Source organism: Falco naumanni, chromosome 1, assembly GCF_017639655.2.
Source record: "Falco naumanni isolate bFalNau1 chromosome 1, bFalNau1.pat, whole genome shotgun sequence".
In the NCBI taxonomy this organism is placed as follows: domain Eukaryota; kingdom Metazoa; phylum Chordata; class Aves; order Falconiformes; family Falconidae; genus Falco; species Falco naumanni.
Genome location: NC_054054.1, coordinates 61,955,607 through 61,968,980, shown reverse-complemented (window position 1 = coordinate 61,968,980; position 13,374 = coordinate 61,955,607). Strand labels below are relative to the sequence as shown.

Sequence of the window (13,374 nt, the reverse complement as noted above, 5' to 3'; positions counted from 1 at the left end):
TTGTATAGAGTCAGTGAAGGCTTCTTTTGAAGTAAGAGAGTCTGATAGTTTAACTTATGTTCTTCAAGGTTTACCACTCCTGTTTGAACTCCTTGCTGTTAAGCAACATAGTAATCCTGTAGTAGGAAACAATATGGGTTTTTTGTCTTAATGCTTAGACTTTGTGAATACTGTAATCTGTTTTGGACTATGGATAATTTCAGGATACAGCAGGATCTGATTAAAAAAAAGTTTCAAAGGCAATGTTGCAATCTAGTGTAAGAAATCAATTATTATACCTTCCTCCCAGAAGCATCAGATACTTCCAGTAGTGAAAAATGAGTCAAAGCCCAACACAATTTGGTTTCACTCTGTACCACAGCATTCCGATTGTTTTGTTGGGTCATTTGCTATACAACAGTAACAGATGTTACGCAGCAACCTTTCTCTAAGGGAAGAGCTGTTACTAAATTGTGTTAGCTATAGAAGAGAACCAGCTCTGGCTCTTAACTTTCATCTTTAAAACAGTTATCTGAATTCTTTGAACTCATTGCTCATGCAGAGCTGTCTCTGAAGTGATGAACACTGGACAGTAAAATATAACATTCATTTTGGTTCAGATTGGTAAGGAAGCAATGTATCAAGCAGAAGACTGCTTGTCATATCTCATTTGTGCACTCTATAATCTTTTTAAGCACGATCTTCTCTGCCACTGGACAAGCACATTCTACTTGAACTGAACTAGTATGAGTAGAAGGACTGACATCAGAACAGAAGCCAGTTTAACTTCTTCAGCAATTCTACTACTTGAGCAATGGATAATGACAGCAGACTAGAAGGGTGCAAACTGAAACACAGGAGGTTCCCTCTGACTGTGAGGAAACACTTTTTTACTGTAAGGGTGAATGAGCACTGGCACAGGTTGTGCAGAGTTGGGTTGTAGAATCTCCCACCCTGGTGCTACTCAAAAGCCACCTGGGCATAGACAGCCCTGGGCAACCAGCTCTGAGTGACTCTGCTTGAGCCGGGGGGTGGCGGGGCAAGATGACCTCCAGAGGTCCTGCCAACATCAACCATTTTAAGATTCCATGATGAAAGGGTATAGAAAAAGTTCAACCAAAGAACTACCATTTCAGTACATTGTTAATGTACACCATTCCAGGGCCAGAATTCAGTAATGGCATGTGCCTGTGCTATTTCTTGAGCTTAGAGTTTAAGGATTAACCATATAAACTAGATTTGTCTCAAAATATGCGCAAATCTTGTTCTACTTCATGAAAAATTCCTCTTTTAGGCCTACTGAATGATTCTTGTGCCCAGTTAGTGATTAAAACCCTTAGTTTTGTTTCACTTTCACAGGTTTGCCTTTGTCACAATGTGTCTCCTCTACCCTCAAAATCGTGAAGTTTTTTTCTGCAGACAGTATCACTGTGAGTTTAAAGCCTGCACAGTAATGAAACTATCTTCAAACCTTTTGATATACTTTGGCAATCACATGCCTTTTGTCTCTGAAGACAATTTGCCACTTCAAAATTCACTCATAAAACCTGGAGACATTCAGAACAAATGAACTAGAAAAAGAAGTCACAAACGAACCACGCTCTCTCTTTATTCAAACTTCAGGTATATTTAGGCTTTGCTGTCACTAGATTGTCTCCCACAGCACATAGCCATATTATTATACTAATTCAGGATTTATGTTCCTTTTGAGGTTAAAGACAACCATTGTTTAACTATTTTGAGAGAAGCCTTGTGTGTGTGTTTAAGGTAAGCAGGATCTCCAATACAGCTAGGCTGAATAAGCAGTTTCCAGCTCAGCCTTATGCCTTACTGTTATTATTAGCAACTCTGATCTGTAAAACTTGAACAACCCCAAGAATGTTCTTCAATCTACTCTTCTACAATCTTAATGAAGTCTCATGGCAAAGGCAGAATTAAGCGCCAACTTTAACTTTTTTCTATTGCTGCAATTGAAAATGTTACCCATGACAGAATACTAACATTTTCAGAGAGGTTTATCCCTTCGCATACTGAAAGTACAAAACAAAATGCAGAAAAAATACAGATGGTTTCTGCAGTTAACTACAAACCCAGAGTATTTACTTCACCTCTGATAAATGTGCTGACAAAAATTAATTCCACAGGCCATTAACAGGATTTTTATTATTTTTTTTTTTATACAGACCAGCTATAGCCTGGGCTATAAAGGCAACATGTACATATGTGCTGTGTCTATGCCTCATATTTGTAGAAGAGGGAGAAACTTAGTGGGACAAGAGTTTCTTGTCCCAGGAAAATTAGCAGTGTTTCTCTGAAGAGCAGTACAACTGCTACAAGCAAGCCAACACTTAAAACTTAACTTCCAGCAACACACCCAGCATACCATTTTGTAAGCCAGATTAAAATTTTTCAACAACAAGTTAACAGACAAGTCCAAACTTTATTTAAAGCTACCATTCTGAACAATTTTAAAATTACTAAACAAGTCACAATAAGAGATAAAAAAAGATTAAGACAGAAAAAGAACAGTGCAGCAAAACTGAATAGAAGATGACTCAGTTCCAGCTGTTCAGGCTGCCACAGGCAGAAGTTAGCATACCTATCCTAAGAGGCAGCGTGTCAGAAATTTTACATTTTTATACACTTCCAGAATTCTGGGAAATTAGTGCTGATCTTCCATAAATGTTTGTATACATGGAGTTTGGAACTGTAGATATCTTCAGGTTATTCTCATGCACTTTGAGCTCCAAAAGTTTCTGTAAAATAAAGAGTATACTCATTACTGTCTAACAGCTACAAGGCAAACATGGCTCTTGGCCACATTTCAACTCCTTGTAAGTATCCATTAAGGCACCTTCATGAAATATTTCATCCCCACCTTTTTTCCACAGCATTCTGAGCCATGGCTTACTTGAACACCTACAGCTCCCCACCCCCCCGATTACGAATGGCTTAGTTGCTAGCTACCAGTTTCATGTGGTGCTACATTCTTAGCCAGACTGTTGCCACAGCAGGCATGTGCATCCATATTCACCAAAGTGACACCACAGACTTCTGCTAGCATAGTTATTGCTGTTATACACACAGAATTTTTTCTTCCTCACAGTATGCTTCATATGTAAAAGTTTTTCTTTTCCTGAAGAGGTATTTTACTACTCTGAAAAGTTTCTTGAACTTTTCTGTTACAGAAACACCGAGCAGTCTGTCAGCAAATTATACTGGGCATTATTAAATCAGAGAATAGCAATTAGAATTTAATTATCAAACCCAAGCTTGTGTAACAAGAAACAAAAAATACTACTCCATTTTAATAAGTTTCAAAACCATTATGTTTAACATACCTCTAACATATGTTAACTTTTTATGACTATCAGCCACAAAATCTAATAGAAGTATATAGAAGGGACATGGAAGGCAAAACCCCTTCATGTCAATACATATTTCCAAATGCGTAACAACAAAAAGGGCTATTCTTTCAGCACGGTAACTGTTCACTGCAATCGATAACAAGGTATTTAAATTCTAGGCCGTTCCAGAGTGTTTTCCCAATAGGTGCACAGGATTTAGAAAACAATCTTTACCAGGTTCTTTCAAAGTTTGGGCATCTCCTACTAATTCTTGATCTTGAGCTCCACCTCCATCTAGTAATTCATCAGACAAACTATTGGTTTGGGCCTCCGTTGCCATTTTCTTCATTAAATCTGCCTTTGTAACAGAAAAAGCAAAACTCAAAATTCTGAATAATCATCTAGACAGCAATAAGAATTAAGACATTTAGGGTGTGCACTTCTAAACAACCACCCCACAAACAATAGCAAAATACCTCTGAATATACTGCAAGTTTAAGGGGCAAATATTCCACCTTCACAAAGTCATCTTCATCAGATTTTTGACTTACATTTCCAGAACCTGCTTCCTGTTAATACAAACAGTGACATTTAAGGAAACACTGCTACTTTAGTTTTCGAGTGAAAATAAAACAATTTTTTACTATATTATCATAAAGAAAAGCAAAAACCAATGCCCATATCAAAACTGCAGATGAAAACTGAACAAGACTGGAAACCAGAAAAAAACCCTGAAATAGAAAAAAGCTTCTATTTGTCTTGGGTGTATCTTAACTGAAATATACGCACATATTCATTCATTAACACAGGTGACTCTGTATCGGGGCTGCCAGCCATGGAGCTTTCAGAACTTGCAGCAGATTTGTTTCCCACACATGCTGAATCTAGTGTTTGAGTTTCATTTACTGGTAAAGATGAGCTTGATTCTTCCGTCTTCATACTGGCGGTTATAAAGGATTCTGGCACATTGACTGTTAAAGGTGGTGTATTCTCCATGACATTGAGGTAATAAGGCAAAATTGTACCCACATCTGGTTCACCTGAAACTACAAAACTACATTTTAACTAGGCAGAGACAGTAAAAGATTCCGAGTGCAGAAAAATCCCAGATTATTATTCTTTTTTTTACAAATTATGATCCAAAGCTACAAATATGAGCAATGAAAGTGAATTATAGTCTCTCAGATCAACACCAAGCTGATTGAAATAAAACATGTTATTTGTACTCTCATATGCTTAAGTATTTATTTCACCAGACAGTATGTGACATAGAAATTTCTGAATTGATACAGCTTTTTGCCCTTTTTTTTTTTAATCAAAAGCCACTTCTAAAACTATGACCTACTATAAAACATTAATTATAGGTATGATGAGATTTAATACAGAACAATAAATTCCTTAACATTTTGCCATATTCTTGTGGCAACACAGGATCTAGTCAAATACTGCTTTTAGTCTATGAAGAGACCAAAACAAGTAACAGCAACAGAAAAACACAGAAAAAGGCGGTGGTAACAACAGTTAGAAGTAACATTCATACCATCCAGTAGTGTTTCTGTCTTTTGACTCAGTTTGACTTTTTTGTCTTTTGACTGTCTCAGTTCTTAATCAGTTACAACACAGAATTAGTCACAAAAATAAATCTTTATATTTTAAAGTGATTTGAATTGCTAGGAAGTAGTAGTAACAGAAAAAGCAAGTACTAGACAAATCTAAACATCAAAATACTGTAACAGACAAATTAGCTCTGCTACAGTTGTGTGCCAAAGGTTGCAACAATTGGCTGGAATTCATGCTGTTGTCAAACATCAAAACCACATCTACTTAAGTAAGATTATTCCAAGTTTCCTCTTTAAATGGTTTGCCATGTCTATATCAACACAGATGTATCTAGTCAACTGATGTGATTCCATGGAAAAAAACAGCCGACTAAACTCTTGCAAATTTGACCATCTTCCTCTTAATTACATGTACCACAGGCACTGTCCGAGATAATTCTCACAGTATGCAAATCTACATAGAAGTGTTAATCTCGCAGTTACTGCATATGGCACTCACCTTTAACAGATTCTTGTTCTGATGCCAAAATCTCAGTGGTTTTTGTCTTACTTAATTCTTGGTTTGAAGTCTATTGGGGAAGGTGAAAACAAGTTAGTGCAAATTCCACTAATCAGCTTCGTATCTTATTGGCTAATTTATTCCTCCTTGCCAACTAGTATACTTGCTCCACGTTTTTGTCTTTTCACTAGTTGGACATAAAGACAGCAAGTTCTACTCTCCATTCATCAACTAGTCAACAAGACTTTAAGAAACTATTAACACTGATAGGTATGTTTGATCTGAACATTTCATTTTCTTTTCATTATTGCTGTTCCCAGGTAAACTCTTCGGTTCCACTGAAAAGATCTATTGTTTTAGCCTTTAGAGTAAAACATTCCAGTTACACCCTTGTCTGATGTTAATAGCTGTTGAGTAAAGCGAAGTTTCTAAAGTTTCAGAAGTTAATCTTATTTGCCAAGATGTAAAGAACTGACAAGTCTCCAGAACCAGATCACACACATCCAAATGTTTTTAAGGAAACTAACAGTGAAATGACAATAGCAGACAATAACACTTCATCATTGTTCTAGGAAGAAAACTGATAGGATAAAGAGAAAAAAAATCAAAGACATGCTGGAATACACAAGTCAATGCCTTCTGCAAAAAGCCTGGTTAGAACCTGATGTCAGTAAACAGAGGAAGAACCAGTTAACCGTTGAAAACATGATGCTTCTTTGAAAGTTTATCTTTTTTATTGCAACTTAACATTTTTCCTCTGACAGCAGATTTAAACATTAGTTTTGTCTGTGTCCATCTGTCCATTTTTCCATCAAATACACCAATAATAAATTCAGGAGGGGAATGTTACATTTTTATATGTACCAGCTACTGCCTTCATGTAATTTTTTGTATCATTCTTCTACTTTCATGAGTATGAATAACAGTGCTACAAGAAAAACTGAGGTACATACAAATATGTACTGAGAAGCTATGCACTTGCTTAGGTTTGTTCGGCATTTACAACTTTGGTGATACCTGTTCATTTTCAGTTGTTGTTTCACTGCTGGCTTGCAGTGATGTCTGCACATCAACAGGTCCTTCATCAAATTCTATTTCTTCATCTTCATTCTCATCTTCTCCACTGCCATAGTTAGTCAGAGCCTGGGTTTCTGCTTTTGATAAACCTGAAGGCAAATCAGCGTAAAACCACTTTCATATTGGATTTACATACTGACAGAGACTGACAAAGCTCAAGTCAAGCTGCAAAATCCAAATCCCTTTTGCAAATTTACTGTGATGATCAGTTATAACTCTTACTTCAAAATATTCTTTGAAATTAAGATACAGTAATGACTTAACTTTTGAAGATCCCTATCGTCCACATAAGCTAGATTACAAACACACACCACTGTGTTGGGGTGAAATACCCAAGTTATTAAACAAGCTGGGGTAAATAATGTAAATAAATGGAAACCCAAGCAATGAGTAATTGCTGTAAGATGACAAACAGGACAAAAAAATTATTAAAAAAAATGCAAGCTTAAGCAGAAAATATTTTAAAAATCATCATTTAAATAAAAAACTGTAAAATTTCAGCAGCTTTCATGTTGTTCAGGTTAAAGGTTAAGAAACTTTAAGTTTAGCTGAGATGGGATGTGTAACTTAATCTGATTCTAACATGTGTTTTTACAAATCTACTGATTATAAAGAGAAAAAGCTCCTCTAATTGCAATGTTTAACTCTTGACACAATACTAGTAGAAACAGTACTGGAAAGCTTTCAGTGGTAAAGACCTGACTAGAAACATCTGCGAGAGAGGGTGTTACACAGCAGTACTTCATACAAATCCTGTTGTAAAATTAGTCAAAATTACAGTGAAAGCATTGAATAATGTGGTACATAAAAAGCCCACTTACTTATTGCCACTGGACCGCTTTCACTTTCCTCATCTTCCTCTTGATCAGATGCATCAGATCTAATACTTTCAGGAACTCCATTACCATCATACATTTCTGAGTCTGGTACTTGTTTAACAGTTTCAGTCTCACCCTTGTCCTAGGAAAACAAGGAATACTGTGCAATTTCATGTTTGTTTATCTAAAGATTAAGCTATGGTTTCTACATCAAGAAGTGACCTTTGTTTCTCAAAAATAAAAAAAATCTTCAGACTAAAAATTAATGTTTAAGTAGTCCTTAAGGCCTTGAAATGAATAGTGCAAAGCTACTCCTGAAACACAGCATCAGAACCTACTATAAGACATCACACACTGTTCAGACATAGCTATAAGGACATTGTAACAGAGTATTTCATTATCTGAAACGCTTTAAAATGATCAGCATGCTAGTTAAAAAAAAAAATATTTAAATTAGACTTGTCATTATCAACACACCTGCATTATTACCGTCTAGGGACTTCCCTGCTTCTCCTAAATGATCTCTAGCGAAAATTAGCAATATTCCTAACTGCAGCTTGTCATTTCTCTAGCAATAGCTATTCACCAGTTACTCTGCTGATTTGCTAAATACCTTGAGTGTGAAAATTCTGCTCAGCCTTTATGAACCCCAAGTAAAGCCCTGAGTTTAGTTCCAAATCTTGAAAGGACTCTCCTGCACTACAACAACCACAACAAGTAACACACAGCTTTCCACTTCTACTTCCAAAGCAGTGTGACAGAAGCTCTAAGCCCCAGAAGAAAGCACTGACTCTACGCCCATACATGCTTACACATATGCCTATGCCCATTTAGGAAAGCATTTGACATTCTACTTAGTACATTACCTGTATCTTTCTCTTTGGCTGGAAAAAGCTGAACATTCCAGCAGGAAATACAAAACTTCATATACAACTCTCTCCCCAAACACAATTTTAGTTGTTTTCAAAACAAACTTCAAGAGAGAAAGGAGAACTTTTGGACACTAACGTTTAATACTCAGAGCACACACGGACTTTAACTCCGAGGACCAGTGTCCCAGCTCAGAACATCTGCATTTTCCTTAAGGTGAAAAGTAAAGCAACTTACTCCATATGATTAAAAAAAGAAAGTGTTAATTGCTAAAACCAGTTAAGCTGTCCATCCTTGTTGTTTAATTCTTCAATGAATGACTACATTCTCAATGCTCTGAGCTGAGAATACAGTCAACTGCCCCAGACCAAATTCCACAATAAACACCTTCAGAACAGGTCTTTTTTCTTTAAGATACACAAAATGAATACTACATAGAAAAACAAGATCCTATCCTAAAGCTGCTCAGGGAATATCACAAATTCTTCTATCACAGTTGTGTAGCATTTAACAAACTTTGCTCTTTTTAGACATTCAAATTGTCAATACTAAAGCAAAGCTCATTCTACATAAAGGTCACCAACAATAAACAGGAAAGCATCTTTAATACTGTCCTTGTTGATCTAAATGCACTTCTTGAAAGGTAACAAGATGTTTTAGAAGAAATGCATCAAATAGTCTTTACACTGCTAATGGCTCTGCAGTAGAAACAGGAATAAATACAAAAGCAACCAAAGAACTAATACCCAAGTCATGCTTACTGAATGCATATAATAAAAAAAGACATCGATGAAGGCAGATTTTTTTGGTAGTCGTTTCCCAGATCATCAACTCAAACTAAAAAGTGGAAACTATAATTTACTCTGTTACTTTGATAAACTAAATCACTGAAAATAACAGAAAGGAGATAAACCCCATAATATTTAATAAACTTACGAACGCTAGGAAACGGGCTGTTTACTAATACTGGATTTATATGACAGAAAACAGACTAAGGGATCTGTGAAATCATCTGAGGAATAAACACAGTTGAAAAGCATAAACATACTTTGTCCTCATCGACGTCTTCAGCAGATGAACAAATATCCACCTGGAGACCTTTTTTTGCCTAGAAGAAACAGAAACTGTCTTCAATTCTAAACTGAAATAACTTCGAAAAACTAAACCAAAACTAGGGCTTCATGAAAGCCACAGGGAATTCTATACTACAAAAGATGTTTACACAGATGCTTTTAAAATTTTAGAGTTATACAGCATTACAAAAACTGTGCTAACCCTTTTTATTTAAACAATTATGTTTAAATGGGCTAATTCTGTGGTCTGTGGTTGAATCTTACTTAACATATAGAATTAGGTATACCAGCTCTGGTCAAGACAGAGCACTCTATTTTTCAGTGTGGAATCTGAAACCAGTTAGCTTTGTGGAATCAAGACAGTGACAAAATTGAGCAAGATCAGATGTGTCTGCATCAGGGTTCCAGAGCTGAAAGCAGTGAGAAGACCATACAGGCAGATTTGTGTGTGTCCGTGTCTGTACAGCACCTACTGGTTCTGGCCCATCTTTGGCTCTGTCGAATCTGAACTGCTGCCACAGCACCAAGTCAAACATCGACCTTCTCTGTCTTCCAGGAGAGAAGAAATGCCAGATCTAAGTTGGCTCCACACATTCTCATAGCAGCGTATAAACCAATCCTTTATGTAACAAAGGCCCAATAAGCATCTTCAGATAAAATAGGAAGTTGTGTCCAAGTCTTTCCGGATTCAGAGTGTTTCTCTGGCCTCTTCACAAGACACTCCACAGCCATGTTACCGGTATATCTAAGTTGAACTACCTTGAAATACAGCTGATGACATGCTTAAAACTACGTAAAGGACTTTACAGATTCCTGAAATATCTTCTACTGACATTTTAAACTAAGAATGAGTAAAGGGTTTGCTTTGGCATTTGTATTTCTAAAAGAAAGCTGAAAGCACACTGAAGTCATAAATATACTATACAAGAAGTAATATTAAGGTAAGTACCTGACTTATTTAAGTATATGAACATTTTTTGTTTATAGTTAAATGAACTGTTCACAAAATGAAACACTTAAAAAGCTCTGTTCCTAGAAACTGCAATATTAACTTTAAAAATGGTGATACAATGTTTGTAATAATGTTAATGGTGTGAAAACCAACCAAAACTTGCTTTGCTAGAGCAAAATATGTACTACAGTCTCCAATATTTCCAAAAACTTTATATATATAGTTTACACTGCAAGTCTAGAAAGTGATACTTTCTACATATACCAACAAGCCAACTATTTGATGACTTCACAGGACTTTTCAAGTTAGGTAACGATGGTGCCTAACTAAGCTACTGCAAGGGAAACTGTAGGCATACCTGGAAATATAATGAACTGAGACCCCCATATGTCAAGATATTTAAATGGGATAGAGTTAAATTTCCTCATAGCATCTGGTATGGGGCTATGTTTTGGATTTGTGATGAAAACCGTGCTGATAACAGAGATGTTTTAGCCATTGCTGAGCAGTGCTTACACAGAGCCAAGGCCTTTTTTGCCCCTCACCCTACTCCAGCAGTAAGCAAGTTGTGGGGGGCACAAAAGGTTTGGGAGAGGACACAGCTGGAACAGCTGACCCCAACTGGTCAAAGGGATAGATACTCCATACCATATGACATCAAGCTCAGCAACAAAGTCTGAGGGAGGAAGAAGGAAGGGGGAATGTTCGGAGTTATGACACCCATCTTCCTAGGTAACCGTTACACATGATGGAGCCCTGCTTTCCAAGAGATGGCTAAACATTTCCCTGCCAATGGAAAGCGGTGAACAAATTCCTTGTTTTGCTTTGCTCACATGAGTTTTCTCACTTTTACCCTTCCAATTCTCTCCTCCACCCCAGCAGGGGGAAAGTGAGCAAGTGGCTGCGTGGTGCTTAACTGCCTACTGAGGTTAAACTACAACTACTACCCAATAGCCCCAGATGTTAATACTATTTCAACGCTTGACTATCCTTTCTATGTGCACATATAGCCATTAAAACACACTTCCTCTGAATTCCCTTCAACAAAGTCTACACAATTAGGTATCTGTAACAGACACTCGTCTACAATATAGGACAATTCCCTTATGGAGGAAAACTGTTCATGCTTCTACAGAAGCAATACTGTGACTAATACACAGCATTAATTTGTAAAAAACCCAATATATACAATGTGTAAACTAAGGTAATCAAAGTACTTTCAGAAATACAGGTATTTAGGAAACTCAAATATAGTAAAACAAACCTCTTCAGCATAAGACTGTATCACTTCAGTAGCTTCTGTTTTTCTTTTACATCTCTGCTTTACAGAAATACTGTTGCTGTCCAGGTCTTGCATGAGTTTAAAAAAGGCTAATTCATTAAATAACACTTCAGAGATCTCCACAAGAAGATCCTCCCCACAATCTTTTAATTTTCTACCAGCAAATTTTGCCAGTGAATCCTGTGAAAAGAAATAATTCTTCAGTTTTTGAAACAGGCTTTCGGTGCTCAGGGGGGTGTGTGGTAAAGCTTTGATTTTAGGAAACAAGATAATACCTCATTGCTGTATCAAAACTGAAGGAGAAGAGCAGCTACACTACTGAAGTTGTAAAATACTGTATCAGGACAGCTGGTTTGTCTGTTGCCCATTATCCAAGTTGCAATAATGTTGCAAAACAACACTGAGAAACTACTAACCTGAAGTATACTGCCAAGCTGCTTATGAAAGAACTTCACAAATTCTTTGCTTTCATCATTTTGTTGTGTAAGAGTCAAGACCATACGTCTTACTGATGTCAGTAATTGGGAAGAGCATACTTCATCCATGTGTTCCTAAACAAGTATCAGAGAATGAGCTTAATTACCACTTAAAAAAAAAATCAGCCATCAACCAAAACACTGAAATTAATTTCTAAATACCTGTCCACTGAAGGAACAACACTCCATGAACTTACAAAATAAACAAACTGCAACATGGTTATAGCAGATACCATACTTCATTAATGACCGATAGGTTGTGACGCACAAAGCTTTAACTCACTTTTCCAACACATGAGTACATGCCATCTCTTAATGTTTGGACAAACTAAGAATATTCATATATTGTGGTTGTGTACGCAAGTGTATTCAAGTGTATGTTAAGATAGCTGCTGTTGTAAGCTTCCTTAAAATTGCAAGCCAAACAGGAGTCTTGGGGCACTGAGACTGTGGCATATCAACAACAGAGTTTTTAAACCTAATACCAACCAAGTACCTCATTTAACACATCTAAGCTTAGATACTGCACATACTATAAAAGGGAACAGGAAGATGACTTAAGCATCTTACCACTCAATCTTCTCTGCTCTTTAACCTTGCAAAGAATGAACTGTGACTATTTAGCCTTCTTTAAGGAAGTACATTTCTGTGTATTCACAGAAGTTTAAAAGCTGTCAACAACTTTAAACAGGAGCAAATAATGCTAAAAATCAGTAACTCATAGAGCTATTCTTCAAAAAATATCTCAAGTTACATTTTGCGTACCAATTTTAATTAAAATTATGTCAGTTCTCTTTGCTGAAAGACAGCAAATATTTCAGAAGCACATTTTCAAACATTTCTATTTGATTTGGTCAGCTCAAAAGAAAGAAATCTCTGTTCCTCCAGCTCTATCCAATCTAGAAACCTTACCATTTCTTTCTCCTATTAAAAATGTCACAGAATCTTTCTGTTTGAGTATTAAATTCTTACTTGATCCTCAGCAAGGTCTGCAACTTAACACTATTTATTGGTAGCCGTTGCCAAGATGCAAGTTATAAACTTTAAATAATGTTGTTCTTTGCAATTACACAGGTCCTTTTCCTATTCTTCTAATTCACGTCTTATTGAAAAGAATTCTTACTTTCAGAAAAGGAATGACCTCTTTCATAATAGCTTTAATCTGCCGGTCAAGCTGCTGAGTATCTATATGAGGACATGGAACAGCAGAAACTTCACTTGACTGTGGCACAGGAACACATTCACTGGTACCTGGACCTCATTAAAAAAAATAATTTAAAAAGCACATTTTTTAAGTAATTCCACATCACTATTAAAGAAATACCAATTTTAAACCCATATGTTTTCTTTTAAAAAAATAAATGATATTTACTTAAGCATGTAAAGATCCTTTGAAACTTTGCTAAATTTTCAATACAAATTAAGAGGAAAACAATTCAGCC

General features: G+C 36.3%; 1 protein-coding gene across 22 annotated transcripts in view; it reads right to left on the bottom strand.

Annotated features, from left to right (window-relative positions):
- Positions 1-1,563: 1,563 nt before the first annotated feature.
- PCM1 (pericentriolar material 1) overlaps positions 1,564-13,374 on the bottom strand; it is a 43,750-nt gene continuing 31,939 nt past the window's right edge. For 10 of the 22 annotated variants that reach the window (XM_040596655.1, XM_040596647.1, XM_040596737.1 and 7 more), the window contains 11 exons: positions 13,056-13,189; positions 11,873-12,007; positions 11,439-11,636; positions 9,198-9,257; positions 7,283-7,421; positions 6,402-6,550; positions 5,385-5,454; positions 4,116-4,372; positions 3,803-3,895; positions 3,561-3,684; positions 1,564-2,735 (listed from right to left, as the gene is read on the bottom strand). In XM_040596655.1, coding sequence (XP_040452589.1) covers positions 2,710-2,735; positions 3,561-3,684; positions 3,803-3,895; positions 4,116-4,372; positions 5,385-5,454; positions 6,402-6,550; positions 7,283-7,421; positions 9,198-9,257; positions 11,439-11,636; positions 11,873-12,007; positions 13,056-13,189 — 1,385 coding nt within the window. In that variant the 3' untranslated portion in view covers positions 1,564-2,709. Of the gene's footprint in view, positions 2,736-3,560; positions 3,685-3,802; positions 3,896-4,115; positions 4,373-5,384; positions 5,455-6,401; positions 6,551-7,282; positions 7,422-9,197; positions 9,258-11,438; positions 11,637-11,871; positions 12,008-13,055; positions 13,190-13,374 lie in introns of those variants that run through there. The other 12 variants (XM_040596669.1, XM_040596746.1, XM_040596701.1 and 9 more) reach the window with 6 other exon arrangements.